This window comes from Nannospalax galili, unplaced genomic scaffold (genome assembly GCF_000622305.1).
Source record: "Nannospalax galili isolate Female #2095 unplaced genomic scaffold, S.galili_v1.0 scaffold1272, whole genome shotgun sequence".
NCBI lineage: Eukaryota > Metazoa > Chordata > Mammalia > Rodentia > Spalacidae > Nannospalax > Nannospalax galili.
The window spans coordinates 1,056,668-1,073,249 of NW_008332402.1; the positions used below are offsets into that span (position 1 = coordinate 1,056,668).

General features: G+C 41.2%; 1 protein-coding gene across 8 annotated transcripts in view; it reads left to right on the top strand.

Annotated features, from left to right (window-relative positions):
* Slc10a7 (solute carrier family 10 member 7) overlaps window positions 1-16,582 on the top strand; it is a 276,689-nt gene that overhangs the window by 16,472 nt on the left and 243,635 nt on the right. For 7 of the 8 annotated variants that reach the window (XR_003848624.1, XM_017796730.2, XM_017796731.2 and 4 more), the window contains exons 3-4: window positions 10,238-10,374; window positions 14,693-14,768. Coding sequence is in view for 7 of the 8 variants with exons in the window: in XM_017796730.2 (XP_017652219.1) it covers window positions 10,238-10,374; window positions 14,693-14,768 (213 nt within the window). In the remaining variant the exon portion in view is untranslated. Of the gene's footprint in view, window positions 1-10,237; window positions 10,375-14,692; window positions 14,769-16,582 lie in introns of those variants that run through there. The other variant, XM_017796734.2, reaches the window with a different exon arrangement.

Sequence of the window (16,582 nt, forward strand, 5' to 3'; positions counted from 1 at the left end):
AGCGTGAGTAGTCTTCAATATTTCTAGTTCTTTTCTGAATTCATTCAGAAGTTTATCCCTATCTTCCTTCAGTTCTTTGATTTCTTGTTTGTGTGTTCTCTAAATTCACTGAATTCTTTTATCATGTTTATAATTGTTCTTTTGAGTTCCATGTCCTGCATTATCTCTAGGGGTTTCTCATTGTACTCTAGAGGACTATTGGTATTTGGTGGGCATATGTTATTTTGGTTTTTCATGTTATTATTTTTTCTCTGTGATTTTGACATGTGAATTTCTTTCGTAGTTTCTGATTCTTGTGTGAGACTCAAGCCTTCAATTTTAGGTCTTCTTTTTTTTTGTAAACTTTATGTGTCTTTGTGTTTTACTTTTTGGACATGAAAAGCTGGTTCCTCTAAGCTTCGGGTTCTCTGTTTTGATTTTATACTGGAGTGACCAGATTGCTTTTGTCTTCAGGAGTTCCCACAGAGGCCCCAGTCAGATGAGGATCAGTTGCTCTCAGGCTTTCTCCTAAGTTCTGGATCCCTCCAGTAAAGATTTTGGCCTCAGGAATATGGGGGTTGGACTGGCCTGGGAGCTGGGCCCAGGAAAGATGCTGGTCTAGGGCAGCTGGTGACTGTGCCAGGCAGAGATTCAAAGGAAGATGGTGTGAAGCGGCCCCAAGTGCTCCTGGGGACTGCACTGAGTAGCTGGGTTGGTCTGGATGCAAAGGATCAGGAAGAAGAAAGGTCAGCCCTGGCATCCAGGAAATAGGTGCAGGCCCCAGGACATAGAGGGAAGTGAGTCGGGGGCCAGGCCCAGAGTGCTCCTGGGGACCTGAGAAGGAACTGAGTTGGTCTGCCAATCTAGGGCAGCTGGTGGCCGTGCCACCTAGAGATGCAAAGGAAGATTGGGGCGGGAAGCATCCCCAAGGGCTCCTAGGGACTGCACTGAGGAGCTGGGGTGGTCTGGATGCAAAGTATCAGGAAGAGGGAAGGTCAGCCCCAGTGTCCGAGAGGTCCAGGGAAGCAGAGGGAGGTGAGGGCTGGGCCAGGCCCAGAGTGTTCCTGGGGACAGGAGAAGGAACTGGGTTGGTCTGGATGTCAAGGATCAGGAAGCAGTAGTGGTTTCCCAGGTGTCTGGAGCACCAAGACAAGGAATGGGACAGGTCCCAGCCTAGGAGGAGATATGGGTGGGGCAGATTGGAGAGCGAATAAGGCTGACGGAGTCTAGGCGAGGAAGGCCGACAGACTTACCCAGGATAGAGGCCTGCAGGAGGGTGGGAAGGACTTACCCAGGAAAGAGGCCTGCGGACAGTGCAGGCCCGGGGAAGCAGAGGGAGGTGAGAGCTTGTCTTTTTTATTTTTATTTTATGTGTATGCATGTATTGCCTGCGTGTATGAAAGTGCACCTCTGTGGTGTAATGCCTGCAGAAGACAGAAGAGGCCATTGTATCCCCTGGAACTAGAGTTACGGACAGTTGTTAGTTGCCTTGTTAGTGCTGAAATTCAAACCCGGTCTTCTGCAAGAACAGCCAGTGTTCTCACTGCTGAGCCATCTCCACCTTGAAAGCTATGGTTTTACTATTTTGCACTCTAGCTCTCAGGTTGTTATAAATATTTTTGTTGAGGGTATTTTTTGATAAACATAGGATTAGTTAGAAATAACAGAGAATGGGCTTTCCTAAATCTATCAATTACAGCCTTTTATAAATACTGATAAGAATTAACCATTGTTGGGATAGACTTTTTACTGAGCTAGATTGAATTCTATGATTGGTTCTAAATGTGGGCAGAGCCGATGCAGAAAGGGATCTGCCACACCTCGATGCAGGTCTGATCTGACTTGGAGGTCTCCCTGCTGGCTTTGGCTAATGCTCTTTATGGAGCAGCTGCCTTACCAAAGTCCTCTGCTTGGGACATTGCTCTAACTACGTCCCCTGGTATCTATTTAGTAGCTACAGCTGTTATTTATGCCATGGGAAATCTGGCAAGAAAGAGACTTGGTGTCTCTTCTTCTTTAGCTTCTTACTTAATGCTATTCTGTAAAGCAGCCAACTTTGTGGTTGCAAGAAGTAAAGAAGGAGAAATGTCACGGCAATCAGCATTTCTCTAAGGACCCACTTCTGTAAGCACCTAGGAAGCCTTCATAGTTACCAGCTAATTTGGATGTAATGCTGAAATGCTTTGATCCTGTGCTTTATTTGGTATCTAAGTAGCCATCAGAGCCATTTCCTCCATCAAAGACCCTTTTCAAACCAAGGCAAAATAAGTCATTTTCAAAAGCCAGTTAAAAATATGCTTAAACTATGCTGCATTTCATCAGTGTAAGGACTAGAATCCTCTCTAAGACTTGCTGTTTCCCTGGGCAGCCAAACAGTTAGGAAGTAGCAGTCTCATTATTTATTTTCTAGTTAATAATCCTAAATTAATTTCAATTGGAAATATGATTTTTATATCTTATTAGGTCCTAGAATAGTGCATTTTTACACAGAGGAGACAGTAAATTACTGACTTGCATTTGTTTGAAAGCATTTGTGTTTGTCCCACTCAACTTTGATTTATATTGAACATATCATGTAATGTTATTTACATCAATTTAATGATGTATAATCTAAAATTAGTTTAATTTTTGTGTGTAACTGTGTGCAGTGTATGTGTGTATTTGTGTTTATGTGTGTGTGTGTGTGTGTGCATATGCATGATGTGTAGAGGCCAAGAGTTGAGCCCTCCTCAATTCCTCTCCACCTTATTTATTTTATTTTATTATTTTTATTTTATGTGTATGAGTGTATTGCCTGCATGTGTATAAGTGCACCAGTGTTGTACAATGCCTGCAGAAGTCAGCAGAGAAGGATGGATTCCCCTGGAACTGGCGTCATTGATGGTAATTAGCCGCCATGTGGGTGGTGGGAATCAAACCCACATCCTCTGCAAGAGCATCCAGTGCTCTTAAATGCTGAGCCATCTCTCCAGCCCCCTCCACCTTATTTTTTGAGATAGGGATTTTTACTGAACCCAAACTTACCCATTGGCTAGACTGACTGGCTAGTGAACTCCCAGAATCTGCCCGCCTCTACTTTCTCCCCTTCCAGTGCTAGTGTTACTCTGCTCAGCTTTTACATGGGTGCCTGAATCCAAACTCAGGCTTCATGTTTCTGTGACAGGCACTTTGCAGACTGAGCCATCTTCCCAGCCCATTTTACAATTCATGAAAATCATAAAGGTACTATGCTAATATAATGCTAAATCTTCAGTTTTATGACCACTGATTTCTAATTTTTGAAAGCCCCATTGAAATAAAATTTCGTTATATTGAAGTATGGTAAAATTTAGTTTAACTTATTTTATATTTCATAATGTACTAGTTATTGTTATATCTATGTGACCAAAATTCCCAACAACAGCAACTAAGAGAGGAAAGCTTGCTTTGACTCACAGTTTCAGCCCATCATGCCAGAAGAAGCACAGGGAATGTGTCGTGGAGGCACATTTGGTGGAAAACCACCAAAAAGCAGGGGGTAAGGGTGGAACCAGGGACTGGGTGCTAACCTTCCAAGGCCTGCCCCTAGTGACACTTCTGCCAGGTATCACCCACTTCTTAAAGTTTCCAGAGCCTCCTAAAAGAGTGCCACCAGCTGGGAAATAAGTATTCAAAATATGAGCCTGGGACTGGGGAGATGGTTCAGTGGGTAAAGTACTTGCTGTATAAGCACAAGGCCCGGAGGGGATCCCCAGGACCCATATAAAAACTGGCCCAGCAGCATGAATCTGTAACCCCAGCACTGTTGGGGTGGAGACAGGTAGAGAGCAGGGTGTACTGACCAACCAGTCTAGCTGAATTGACAAGCTCCAGGTTCAGTAAAAGACTCTGTCTCAAAAACTAAGGTAGGAAGTGACAGAGGAAGACCTCCACTGCTCTCCACATAGGTGCAACAGAGAGAGAGAGAGAGAGACAGAGACAGAGAGTCGGAAAGTCAGAGAGAGAGATGCAGAGAGAGAGAGAAAGCATGAACCTGTGAACATTATAGATTCAGCCATAACAGCTCATTTCAAACATAGAGTTTCAGAGACTTTGTCATAACAGACTATAGCAAGGTCAAACAGAGAAGGCCTGTGGCTGGGAGACACTGTGCTTGGCTCTAGGAACAAAGACAAGCAGGGCTCAGGACCTGAAAAAGGGTCCTGAGTAGGGCAGAATAGACAGGTTTTTCTTTATTTTCCTAAACTGATTATGATTTTTTAAAATTCCATTAGCTGAAAAGTAAATATAGTGAATTCTAAACTTCAGGTTCCTGCTGTGTTTCAAGCCTGGAGCTGTGATTTGGACTCTCAGAAAGGAAATCAAAGGTCAAATAAGGGCTGGAAGGGGAATTGACATGAAATTAACATATTTCTGCATTCTACTCAAAGCCCTGGTTTCAAGCAGCTTTCTCTGCTCTGAGTATGAGAGTATCTCCTGAAGTTTATTTTAATGGAAATTTGGCCTGCATTATGTGTGAATAAACAAAATGTCCCTGAGAACCAACTTTTCAATTATTAATGGTAGAATATTTGAATATATGGTCTTACATTCAGCAGAGGTATGTATGGAATAATACTATTTTGGGTTTTGTAGGACTTATTTGCTTCTTATTTTCTGGTGTTACCTTCTTGTGTGTGTGTGTGTGTGTGTGTGTGTGTGTGTGTGTGTGTGTGTAGGCTGGAGGACTGCTTCAGGTGTCCTTCCTCAAACACTGTCTACTTTTTTTCTTGAGATGGGGTCTCATTGGCTTGGACCTTTTTAAGTAGGCTAAATTGTCTGGCCAGTGACCTCAGGGATCTGCCTGTCTCTATCTTTCCTGCTGGGATTACAAGCACATGCCACTATTCTTGGTTTCTTAAAAGTGGGTTCTGGGGATCAAACTCAGGTGTTGGTCCTTGCAAGGCAAGTGCTTTACTGATGGAACCATTTCCCTAATTTTGCCTTCTTTTATTTTTGTGGTTGTATCAAGAAGATACAGTAGGTAGTTAACGTTTTGTAATAGTCTTGAAAGTCATAGAAACACTGTCTTAGTTAATTTTTCTTCACTGCAATAAAATAGCGTGGCAAAAGAAACAAGGGAGAAAAGTTTATGTGAGGTTACAGTTCCAGATGGACACTGTCCATCAGGGAGCACAGCAGCAGGCAGTGAAGGCATGAGGGCAGGAGCAGGAGGCTGGCTGGTCACTTTGTCCATACTCAGGAAGCAGAGTGTGAACAGGAAGTGGACTATAAAATCTCAATGCTCATCCCATTACCTCTTCCTCCAGCGAGGCTCCACCTCCTAAAGGTTCCACAGCCTTCCCAAATAGCACCACCAGCTGGGGACCAAGTGTTCAAACATGGGAGTCTCTGGGAGACATTTCTCATTCAAAGCACAGCATTTGTATCCATTACTTCCCTGTAGTTAAGTGGCCCCTTGTTGACCAACATGGTAGGCCATTATGACTCATTTGCAAGATCACTTCATTATACCATTATTCTCACGTACTACCATTTGTTTCTAATTATCATCCGATGGGTCAGCTAGAATTTTCTAACTACATTTTTATAACTTTTTCTTCTGATTAAAAGTGGCTTTTACTCATTGGAGAAGGATTACAAACAATAAACTGCTGTTAACATCCATGAGATTTCATCTTTTATCCCCAACCATGTTTTAAATATAGATTATTTTAAAACTTTATTTTAAAAGGGAAATTATGTGTACATATGTGCTTATATGATTTATATGTATAGATGATTATATACATATATACCCATAATCTTACCCCATTTTTCTATGAAAAAATTTATAAAAATAGTGTTCTAGTTCGTTTATTATTATGTCAAAATACTCTGACCAATACCAACTTGGGGAGGAAAGAGTTTATTTGGCTTACACCTCCTGGCTCACAGTTCATCAGGGAGCCCAAGGTAGGAACTCAGGGCAGGAGCCCGGAGGCAGGAGCTAAAACACTGCTGACAGGCTTGCTCCCATGGCCCGTGCTTAGCCTGTTTTCTTATACAATGTAGAACAACCTGCTCAGGAGTGGCACCACTCACAATGGACTGGGCCTTCCCACATCACTCAACAATCAAGAAAATAGTCCACAGATATGGCCACAGGCCAGGCCGATGGAAGCAATTCCTCAGTTGAGGCTCCCTCTATTCAGGTGTGTCAAGTTGACAACTAAAGCATCCAGCACAAATACTTACTTCAGTTTTTTATTATTTAAAACGAAATGCTTTGTATCTTGTTTACAATGATGAACATTGATGTGTTCACATGGGTCAGGATAAAAATATCAGGAGTACGGTAATGAGTCTTCCTTTTACTTTCCATTGCATAATCTGCTTCTTTTCTCTGGAGAAACCGATTTGAACCATTTCTCTACTCCTTTCCAATGACAGTCTATGCAAAACATATACATGTGTATCCACTCTTCTGCCCCATCCCCAAATCGTCATATTTTATAACCTTATTTTCCATACATATAGATTCTTTTATATCAACACATAAAGAACCCTTTTTTCTCATGTGCCAATTAGTATGGTATTACATGAATGCAGCATGTTATATTTCACCTGTACTCTGTGGACAAGCATTTAGGTGATTTACAAGGTTTGGCTATTACAAGTTGAAAGGGTAGCCCACAAGTATAAAATTTCCTGTACTTGAGAGCATACATGGAAGATAAGTTCCTGGGAGTTGACTTTCTGGATAGAATGAATAGTTTAAATTATGATAGACCTTCCAAGAACCTAGACTATAGCATCAATTCTTCAGTAAGTATTTTTTGTCCTTTTATGGGTGGTGGGGGGGTTTTCTGGAGATGGAACCCAGGGCCTTGTACACACATGAATGCCAAACACAATACTGAGTTACACTCTGAGCACCCTCTGGCATTTGTCAATGAAGGATCGTGTTGCCAGATTGTTCTCCACAGGCTGTACCAGTGCTTGAGTATAAGTTAGGTCTCATGCTCTAGCATCCTTGTCAACACAGTTTTTTCTTAAAAAAATATTTTATTTATTATTTTTATTTTATGTGTGTGAGTCCATTGCCTACATGTATGTAAATGCACCTATGTTGTACAGTGCCTGTGGAGGTCAGAAGAGGGTGTCGAATCCCCTGGAACTGAAGTTATGGATGGTTTTTAGCCACCATGTGGGTGCTGGGATTTGAACCTGGGTCCTCTGTAAGAGCGGCCAGTGCTCTTAACTGCTGAGCCATCTCTCCAGCCCTGACAACACAGTTTTTGATAGTTCATACTCCTATTTGTTAGTTTTTTTGTATGTCTGTTGTTGTATCTATGACAAATATCTGCAAGAAACAATTTAAAAGGAGGAATGACTTATTTGGGCTCACACTTTCATAGATTTCAGTCTATGGTTGTCTAAATCAATTACTTTGGGCCTGAGGTGAGGCTGAATATCTTGGTGGGGGAGGGATTATGTATCGATACTGTTCATCTCATGGCAGACAGGAAGCAGAGACACAGGAAGGGGTGGAGGACAGGGAATACCCTTAGTGACCTACTTCCCAGTTTGGCCCCACCTCCAAAACTTTCTGTCAACTCCCAGTTGGATGTCAGTCCTTCACCAGATCAGCCGATAGGGACATTCCATATTCAAACTATAGCATCCCATATTTATACATTTAAGTTGTCTCTAGATTTTACTCTTAACTGATAATGTTGTGGGCTAGGGATATAGCTTAGTTGGTAGAGTGCTTGCCTCACACATATTAAGCCCTGGGTTTGATCTCCACCCCTGAATAAACCAGTGTACACCAGTGGTAATACCAGAACTGAGGAGTTAGAGGCAAGAGGATTAGCAGTTCAAGGTCGTTTTTGGCTAGAGTTTCAGGCTAGCCTTGGTTACTAGATGTGACCCTGTTCAGATCAAGCAAACGGATAATATAATGGTTAGTTCTGTATATAAATATTTGTAAGACTTTTTATTCTTAGAATTGATATCTAGATATAGAATTATGGGGTCCAAGAGATTGCATTGTTCTTAATATATACCCCAATTATTCTTGAGAAAAGTTATGAAATGTAATATTCCTACCAGAAGTATGCACAAATGCTTTAGTTATTGCATCCTGGTTAAAAGTTTTTTAAAAATATTTTATTTCTTATTTTTAATTTATGCTCATGCGTGTATTGCCTGCATATAGATATGTGCACCCTTGTAATGCAGTGCCACGGAGGGCAGAAGAGGGTGTCAAATCCCCTGGAACTGGAGTTACAAATGGTTGTTACCTGTCATGTGGGTGTTGGGAATGGAACCTGGGTTCTCTGCAGGAGCAGCCAGTGATCTTAACTGCTGAGCCATCACTCCAGCCTCCATCCTGGTTAAAAGTTTTATTATGAAAATCTTTAAAAACCAAATATTTACTTGAATTTTATAAGGTACCTCTGAGTACCTTACATGAGATGTGATTTCAAGACTGTTGAGCATTTTGTGAAGTGCTAATGCTCAATTTTTCTCTGGGGTATAGTTTTGATAATTTGGATTCACTGTCAGAATGACTTGTTTTCCTTTACTTCCGTGGACCTAATGTGGTTTCTGATAGGCCTGGGGTTTCCCTGTGGGCCTAGTTGAGACCCAGATTGCAAGGAATGTCTCTGTGATTCTGAGACTTTTTGTGACGAAACAGGACCTGGAGTGTCCCCTTGCGGGGAGATGGAGGTGCGAGCTGATGAGACAGAGCTCAGAATGTGGCAGTCAGTGACGAGTCTGCATTAGCCTGCTGTTTATTAGACTGATTCAGTTTGGTAGATGTCTCTGAGGGTGAGGATCTGTTGCATACGTTGAACTGGGCAAGTTCATAACCAGCGAGCCCGTGATGTCTTTGGGTTAGTGTTTTCTTGTGTCTTACAAATGATTGTCTTTTTTTTTTTTTAATTTGGTTTGATTATGACTGTTGTGTGTGTGCATGGTGTGTGTGTGTGTGTGTGTGTGTGTGTGTGTGTGTAAGAGTATATGTATAAGGTCCGAGGACAACTTTTGGGGAATCGATTCCCTCCTTCTGCCATGGCTTTAAGGATCGTGTGCAGCGAGTGCTTTTGCCACTGAGCCGCCTTCCTAACGCCTGTTCTGTTATTGTTGCTTTGTTTCATTGCTTGACTATTTCTACTATTTTAAAAATTTATTGAATTTTAATGGGATATAATACAAGTATAAATGCTATATAATATAAATGCAAATGTTTCTAAGTTTATATTGTAGAGTTAAGTATTCCCTTTTTCAGCTGTGGGACTCATAAATGTGTTTTCTGTTTGTTTTGTTACTCAGGATCTGAAGTAGCCAGGTTAGCCTCAAACTCACCATGTAGTTGAGGATGACAGTGAACTTCTGATCCTCTTGCCTCAACTTCCCAAGTGTTAGAATTACAGGCGTGTGCCCCCATATCTGATTTATGTGAGTGAGCCTGCATGTTAGGCAAGCATTCTAATAACTGAGCAACACCTCCAACCTAATGTGTACTATTTTTCTCTCTTGAGGCAGCTTATGGTGTCATGGTGGAAACAGGTTTGGGCTTGATTGATAGTGTGCCCGGAAGGGCTTTGCCCTGGCCCTCATTGTGTAGTTGTTGTCTCAGTTTCCCCAGCACTACGGTAGGAGGTAATAATATCCACCAGCTGGGGTTGTTAGGAGCGTTCACTCATACGTGTTCCTGCTTAGGTCAGCTTAGAAAGTGGAAAATGGCTGTTTCTCAATGGATGTTAAACAGGTGTAATGAAGAGACAGTAGGGGAGGGAATCTCTTTGAATTATAAACTATTATTAAAGAGAACAGTTTTAGAAATTATTATTTGTATATTCAGTAACATCTTGCTAACTTGAGGCCTTACAAATATGGATAATGAGAGAGATTAGTATATTCAGTTAAAATGATCTAAGTCCTACTCAGTTTTTTAAAGATTGTTTTGAATGTAGGTAAACATGCATTTTTATTTATAGCATCACCACTTTTTGAATCTACACTAGTGTAAAGATAATTAGCTTATACTATATGGTCCAGAATTTTACAGATCATATTGTTAGGGCATATTATATATTTAGAAGAAATTAGATGGTTCAGCAATTTTACGTGGAAGGGCTTTATAGTCGCCCTTTTCACTTACAGCCCTCAGTAATCCTGCCGAAGAGCCGAGCTGTGAAGCACTCACTTAGCTCCCGTGATGTTATTTTCGTGGTGACTCTTCTCAGCCCTTTTCTCACCTTTCGTTTTTGTCCTTCACTTCCAGGAGCTGACTAGCGCACTGGTGCATTTAAAATTGCATCTTTTCATCCAAGTCTTTACACTTGCCTTCTTCCCAGCAACAATATGGCTCTTTCTTCAGCTTTTATCGGTCACATCCATCAATGAATGGCTTCTGAAAGGGTATGTTTCAACCTTTTGAAGGGTGTTCTTTTAATGGGGCATATCCAGTGACATCATTGTTTCTATGGCAACTGTATACAAAAGGACTTGTGTGTGTTATCTTACAGGAAAGAAAAATAACTTTTCACCTTGACTGTTCGAACAATAGTGTTTCATCAAAGACATTCATGAAAGAATTGTTTAACAGACTCTTAAGACAGATTCCTGTGCCTAATGTTAAGGTTCCAGGGTGGACACTGTGGGCATTTTAAAGAGTAAGAGAGGGGCCAAGGAGATGGCTAGTGGATAAGAGCTCTTGTCGTACAAGCATGAGGACCTGAGTTCAAATGCCCATCACCCACGTGAAAAGCTAGATGTGGCCGAGCACATCTGTAACCCCAAGGTTGTAGGGGGTTGAGATGGGAAAATTGATGGGGCTTGTTGGCCACCAACTCAGCTCCAGGTTCAGTGAAAGACTGCCTCAAGGGAATTATATGGAGAGTGAGAGAACGGGACACATGATGCTTCCTGTGGCCTCTGTACCTGTGTACATGGGTATATCACACACACACACACACGAGTAGGAAGATATGGGAATAGATTAGAGGATTTCAGATATGTCTGAATGTGAATGTAGGCTATCAATTGGTGCCTTAACTTTGCCTTTTCAAATGTGTATAGATAATGACTGGGTCCTAAGGTGTATTTTTAAAATGCATAATAAAAATACATGTGTGGGACAGATACTTGATTTCTCACTTGTTCTTTTTGATATTGATGTTATTGTTGATTTAACAGTAGGTTAGAATCTTGTCTTTCATGAAAAGCATTACCATGCTTAAGGAAAAGAATTTAACAATTAAAAAAATTAATTATAATGGTTTAAAACTAACCACATTTCAGCATCATGGTATAATAGCTAAAACACTGACCATAGAGCCTGAAGGTTGTGTTCTGTCCCTATGCCTGACATGCTCTGTGACTGAGCAAAGTATCTCATGGTTTGGACCTCAGGTTTTTTGCATATAAAATGAGGGTAACCATATTTTCACCACATACTTCATAATGATGTTGGGTGCATCAACTTTTTCTACCCATGACGTCATTTATTTGTTATCTGCTTATCTCTACTGTGTGTCAGGAATTATTTCAGATGTTAGAGAAAGAACAGTGGGCAAAATTGGCCGTGTGCCCATGCATTGGCCCACTGGGGAGACTCAGAGTTGATTGTCAGTTCTCAGCAAGTAGATGAGCAAGGGAAAGATGAGCAATGTGGGTGCAGTGGGGTTGGGTGGCCAGACTGATAACTGAATTGCAGAGTTCTTCAGGAAGAATGTTCTAGGCAAAGGAAACAGTGTACAAAGACTGTAAAGGCAGACACAAGCCCTGTAGGTAGGCTCAGTAGAGCGTCCCAGGGGGCATATCCTGGCCGTGTGGTAGAAGGATAATAAGATTTGGAGGTGGAAGGTACACAGGAGCTGGATGCACAGAGCTTGTCAGCCATGCTCAGTGTCCATAGGAAGCAACGGGAGGGGGCTGGAATGAGGGAGGCATGTGGTGGTCTGATTTATATTTGTGAGTGACTCTTTTAGCCGTACTGTGGAGAGTAGATGTGGAAAGAATTGAAGCTAGGAGATGAGTGTCTCACCTGAGGGGTGAGGTAGGGGTGTAACGGAGAGAAATGAGATGTGTGTGGCAGGATTGATTATAATAGAACTCTCAGGAGCTGTGGATAGAGAGGTTAGCAGTCACCAAGAGAGACTTCAGGGCTTTGGGGTTGGATCGTGGGGGTGACTGGCAACTTCTTTACTTAGCTATGGGAACACAGCAGGAGTAGAAAGGGCAGTACGCACCAGATCGAGTTTCAGAGAATGGGCATTTCTTTTCACCAACAAGCCTGAAATGCCACATGAATAAGCTGACATCATTTTGGAAGAATAAAGTATTCATGTGTATAAAGAACAGGAATTGGGGCTGGAGAGTTGGCTCAGCAGTTAAGAACACTGGTTGTTCTCGCAGAAGACCCGGGTTTGAATCCCAGCACCCACATAGCAGCTAACAACTGTCTGTAACTCTAGTCCCAGGGGATCCAACAGCCTCTTCTGACCTCCGTGGGAACTGCATGACACAAGTGCACTTATCTACATGCAGGCAATACACACACACACACACACACACACATAAAATAAAAATAATAAATAAAATAAAAAAAAATATGAAAAAAAAAGAACAGGAATTACTAAGTATGTGCCAGGCATAGGACATCCACGGAGTAGGAAGACACTGTTTTTACTTGTCTTCGGGGAATTCCGAACCCAGCTGAATGTATAGTACATTCTGTACCTATATATTATATGTCATTTATGCTGTATATGTATATTTTATGCATATGTGTATGGTAAATAATATGACATATAAAGCTCAGCAAGGGTTGTGTGCTGAGAGCAGAGGGGTCTAAAATGAGGCATTAGCGAGAGGCAGAAAGTTTCTTTATGGTCAGCTAAGCAGAGTCATGAGCTACTGGGCTGAAGAATTTGGGCTTGAAGCTATAGAGGAGGGAGAGCTTAAACAAGAGAACACATGAGCTGAAAGGTGGTCACTAAAAGATCAGTCTCAAAACATGGCATACGTTGAACGAGGAGAGTAGCACTCGGGATCCCCGGGTGGTAAGTAAAATATGCACCTCACTCTCCCCTTGGGGTGTTAAGGGAGTGGCACCAGGTCTACCTCATTTAGATCCCCTTTGTTCTCCCTTGCCCTCCCCGATTTGAGAAGGCACACTAGCAAGTTAGTGTCCTAGTTTGCTTTTCTGTTGCTGTGATAACACCAGGATCAGAAGCAACTGGGGGAGGACAGGGTTTATTTCATCTTATACTTCCAGGTCACAAACAGTCCATCACTGAGTAAAACCAGGGCAGGAACCTGGAGGTTGAAGCAGAGACCGTGGAGGAATGCTGCTTACTGGCTTGCTTCCTCCTAACTTCCTTAGCTACCTTTTTTATACAACTCGGGCCCAGCTGCCTAGGGATGGCGCTACCCACAGTGGGATGGGCCCTCCTACATCAATTAGAAATGAAGAAAATGCCTCAGATACGGCCACAGGCAGATCTGATGGAGGAAATGTCTTGTTTCTTCCCAGGTGATTCTAGTTTGTGTCAAGTTGACAATTAAAAACTAACCAGTACAGTTAGCTCGAGGGAGTTCAAACTTTACCTCAAGATCATAGTAAAATAAAAGTATTCTCTAATAACATTACAACATGAAAATGTCACTTATGAGTTTAAGAACTGCTGTTTCTATAAAGAAAGAAGTTGAAAATATATGTTTGTATTATAATTTTGAGGCTTATTTTATACCAAAAGATCTTCTATAAAAATATAAAGATGGGACTAGAGATTAAAGATTGCTCATTAAAGATTAAAGATGGCTCAGTGGTTAAAAGCACCTACTGCTCTTGCAGAGGATCCAGGTGTGGTTCCCAGCACCCACAGGGTGGCTCACAAATGCCTGGTGCTACAGTTCCTGGGGGTTCACTGCTTCCTGGCTTCTGTGGACAACTGGATGCACCAGAACTGAAGCAGACACACACACTTACATGTAAATTAAAAAAACAAAACAAAACAAAACAAAAACTTTAAAGAACTATGAGGAAGTTTTTTTTGTTTTGTTTTTGTTTTTTCTGTTAGCATAGGAATTTACCATATGGCCCAGGTTGTCTTTGAACTCATGATCCTGCCCAGATTATAGGAGTATACCACTGTGGCAGTTCATAAGGAAGATTTCTATGAAAATAACCCAAGATTATATTACCCATTTTGATTGTCTTTCAATGTCTCCACTTACTGCAACCTCACAGTTTTCATATTTCTGTAACTCTAAGTTTTTTGTGCGTTTGTTTGTTTTTAATAAGGCAGGGCCTCATGTATGTCAGGCTAACTATGTCCTTAAGAATGATCTTGAATTATTGATCCTGCCTCCTGCCTCTATCTCCTGAGACTTGGGATATAGGCATACCTGATTTTGTGTGGTGCTAGGGATCAACTTTGTGTTAGACAAGTACTCTACTAACTGAGCTATACTCCTAGCCCCTCAAAGTTTAAATAACTTAAAAAAATAAAAGCACCTCAGCTTGTAGACTGTAATGAGCACTCAGAGGCTCTGCACTTACCACGTCTAATCCACGTTGTCCCATATTGCCTAAACTGATCAGGGAATGTGTATCAATAAACACTATCCTATTATATTTGCTCAGCGCTGTTATGTAGAGTGAATGTAGAGGAAGTTATTTATAAGTGGATATGAGGAACTATTTACAATTGGATTTTCTTTTATTTTTCAGTTTGCAGACAGTAGGTTGCATGCCTCCCCCTGTGTCTTCTGCCGTGATTTTAACCAAGGCAGTTGGTGGAAATGAGGTGAGTCATGGGGCTAACCCGATTTAAACACAAGTGTGTGCTGTGCTTTTATTTTGTTCAAGACCCTGTTTAAAACATTAAGGAATCATTACAGAAAATTCAAGACATTCACAGGTTATGAAAGGTGTGGTTGTTTGCGTGTATGAGGATGATGCTAAGTGGAATTCAGGATTTCAAAGAGAAGAGCGAGGAAGGTGGTCGAAGTAGGGATGCTGATTCATTTCCCAGCTCAATAGGAAGTTGAGAGATGAAGGACAGGAATCAAAAGAAAGGAGCTTCTCCTATTGGATTCACAGATGTGAGGCTCTTCTTTACTTCAAAAAAAAACAAAACAAAACAGAAGATAATAAATTAAATGGGTAGGAAAAGATTCAGTATGTTTACTGACAAATAAAAATGAGAAATTAAGCTACATTTCTGGGATGAGTTCAAAGAAATTACTCAATTGCTATAACACTCTGGCAAAATAATTGTCTTGAAATCTTGAGGTAGCAGCTGTCCATTTGAGAAACTACTGATCGGTGGTTCTTCCTTGCTTGAAAGACCCCATGAATTCATCCTGAGGGACCTTTCTTTGTAACAAGTTCCCTTTGCACCTCTGAAGAAAATGCCCTCAGCTGAAATAGAAGAGGGTCCTCGTCACTACGTATATAACTGTTTTCCAAGCACCCCGTTACAATTTTCATCCACTTATTGTTTCTAAAAGTACTTTACTGAATGCCTGCTGTATTAGCTAACTTTCTATTATCTGTCTGTCTGTCTGTCTATCAATCAATCACCTACCTATCTCTGTAAAACTATCATCACACTCAAGATAGTGAACACATTCATCATCTTCTGTGTCTCCATTTGTATTGCTCTACTAGAATACATGAAACTGGATAATTTATGAAGAATAGACATTTCATACAGTTTGGGGATAGGGAATTCTAGGGTTGAGTAACCTGAATCTGCTGAGGGAGCTCCTTGGTGACCATCCCTTGGTGAAGCCTGAAGTGGGTAGAAGAATGTGTTAAAAAGAGTAAGACAGAACCTCACAGCCCAAGTCCATTTTTAAACAGAATTAATTCATTCTTGAGGGTGGATCTCTTATGTCTTAAGCAACTCACGTTATATTGTACTTTCCAGCATGCTTGCCATAGGGATTAAATTTCTAGTGCATAAATTCTGGGGCGCATACTCAGCTGTTTTAAATTTGATTTATTACTTTTATTTTATGTGTATGAATATATTGCCTGCATGTATGTAAGTGCACCCATGTTGTGTGATGCCTGTGGAGGTCAGAAGCATGCATCGGAGCCCCTGGAACTGGAGTCACAGATGGTTGTTAGCCACCATGTAGGTGCTGGGAATCGAACACCAGTCCTCTGTAAGAGCAGCCAGTACTCTTAACTGCTGAGCCATTTCTCTAGCCCCCTTGTTTTGTTTTGAGATGCCTTCTCATTATGTTGCCCAGGCTGGCTTGAACTTCTGCCTTAGCCCTGCATATGCCACCACACCTAGTTTGGAGTAGTGAGTATCCATGTCCACATTTTTACCTGGACATATACTGCCATTTTGCTTGGGAACACTTATTAGTGGAATGGCTGGATCCTTTCATAAGTTTATGTTTTAGTGCCTTTTATTCCAAGGAAGAATTATCTTTGTATAATTTTAATCTATTAAAAGTTTCTAAAGCTGACAATTTTTATCAATATAGAACATTTTTCTCAATCACAAATGAGTGATTCTAAACTAATTTCCAAAGCAATTGTAGCATTTTACGTTTAAACCGCTAGGGATGAGAGTTCTTATGGGTTTAGTCAACCCTTGGT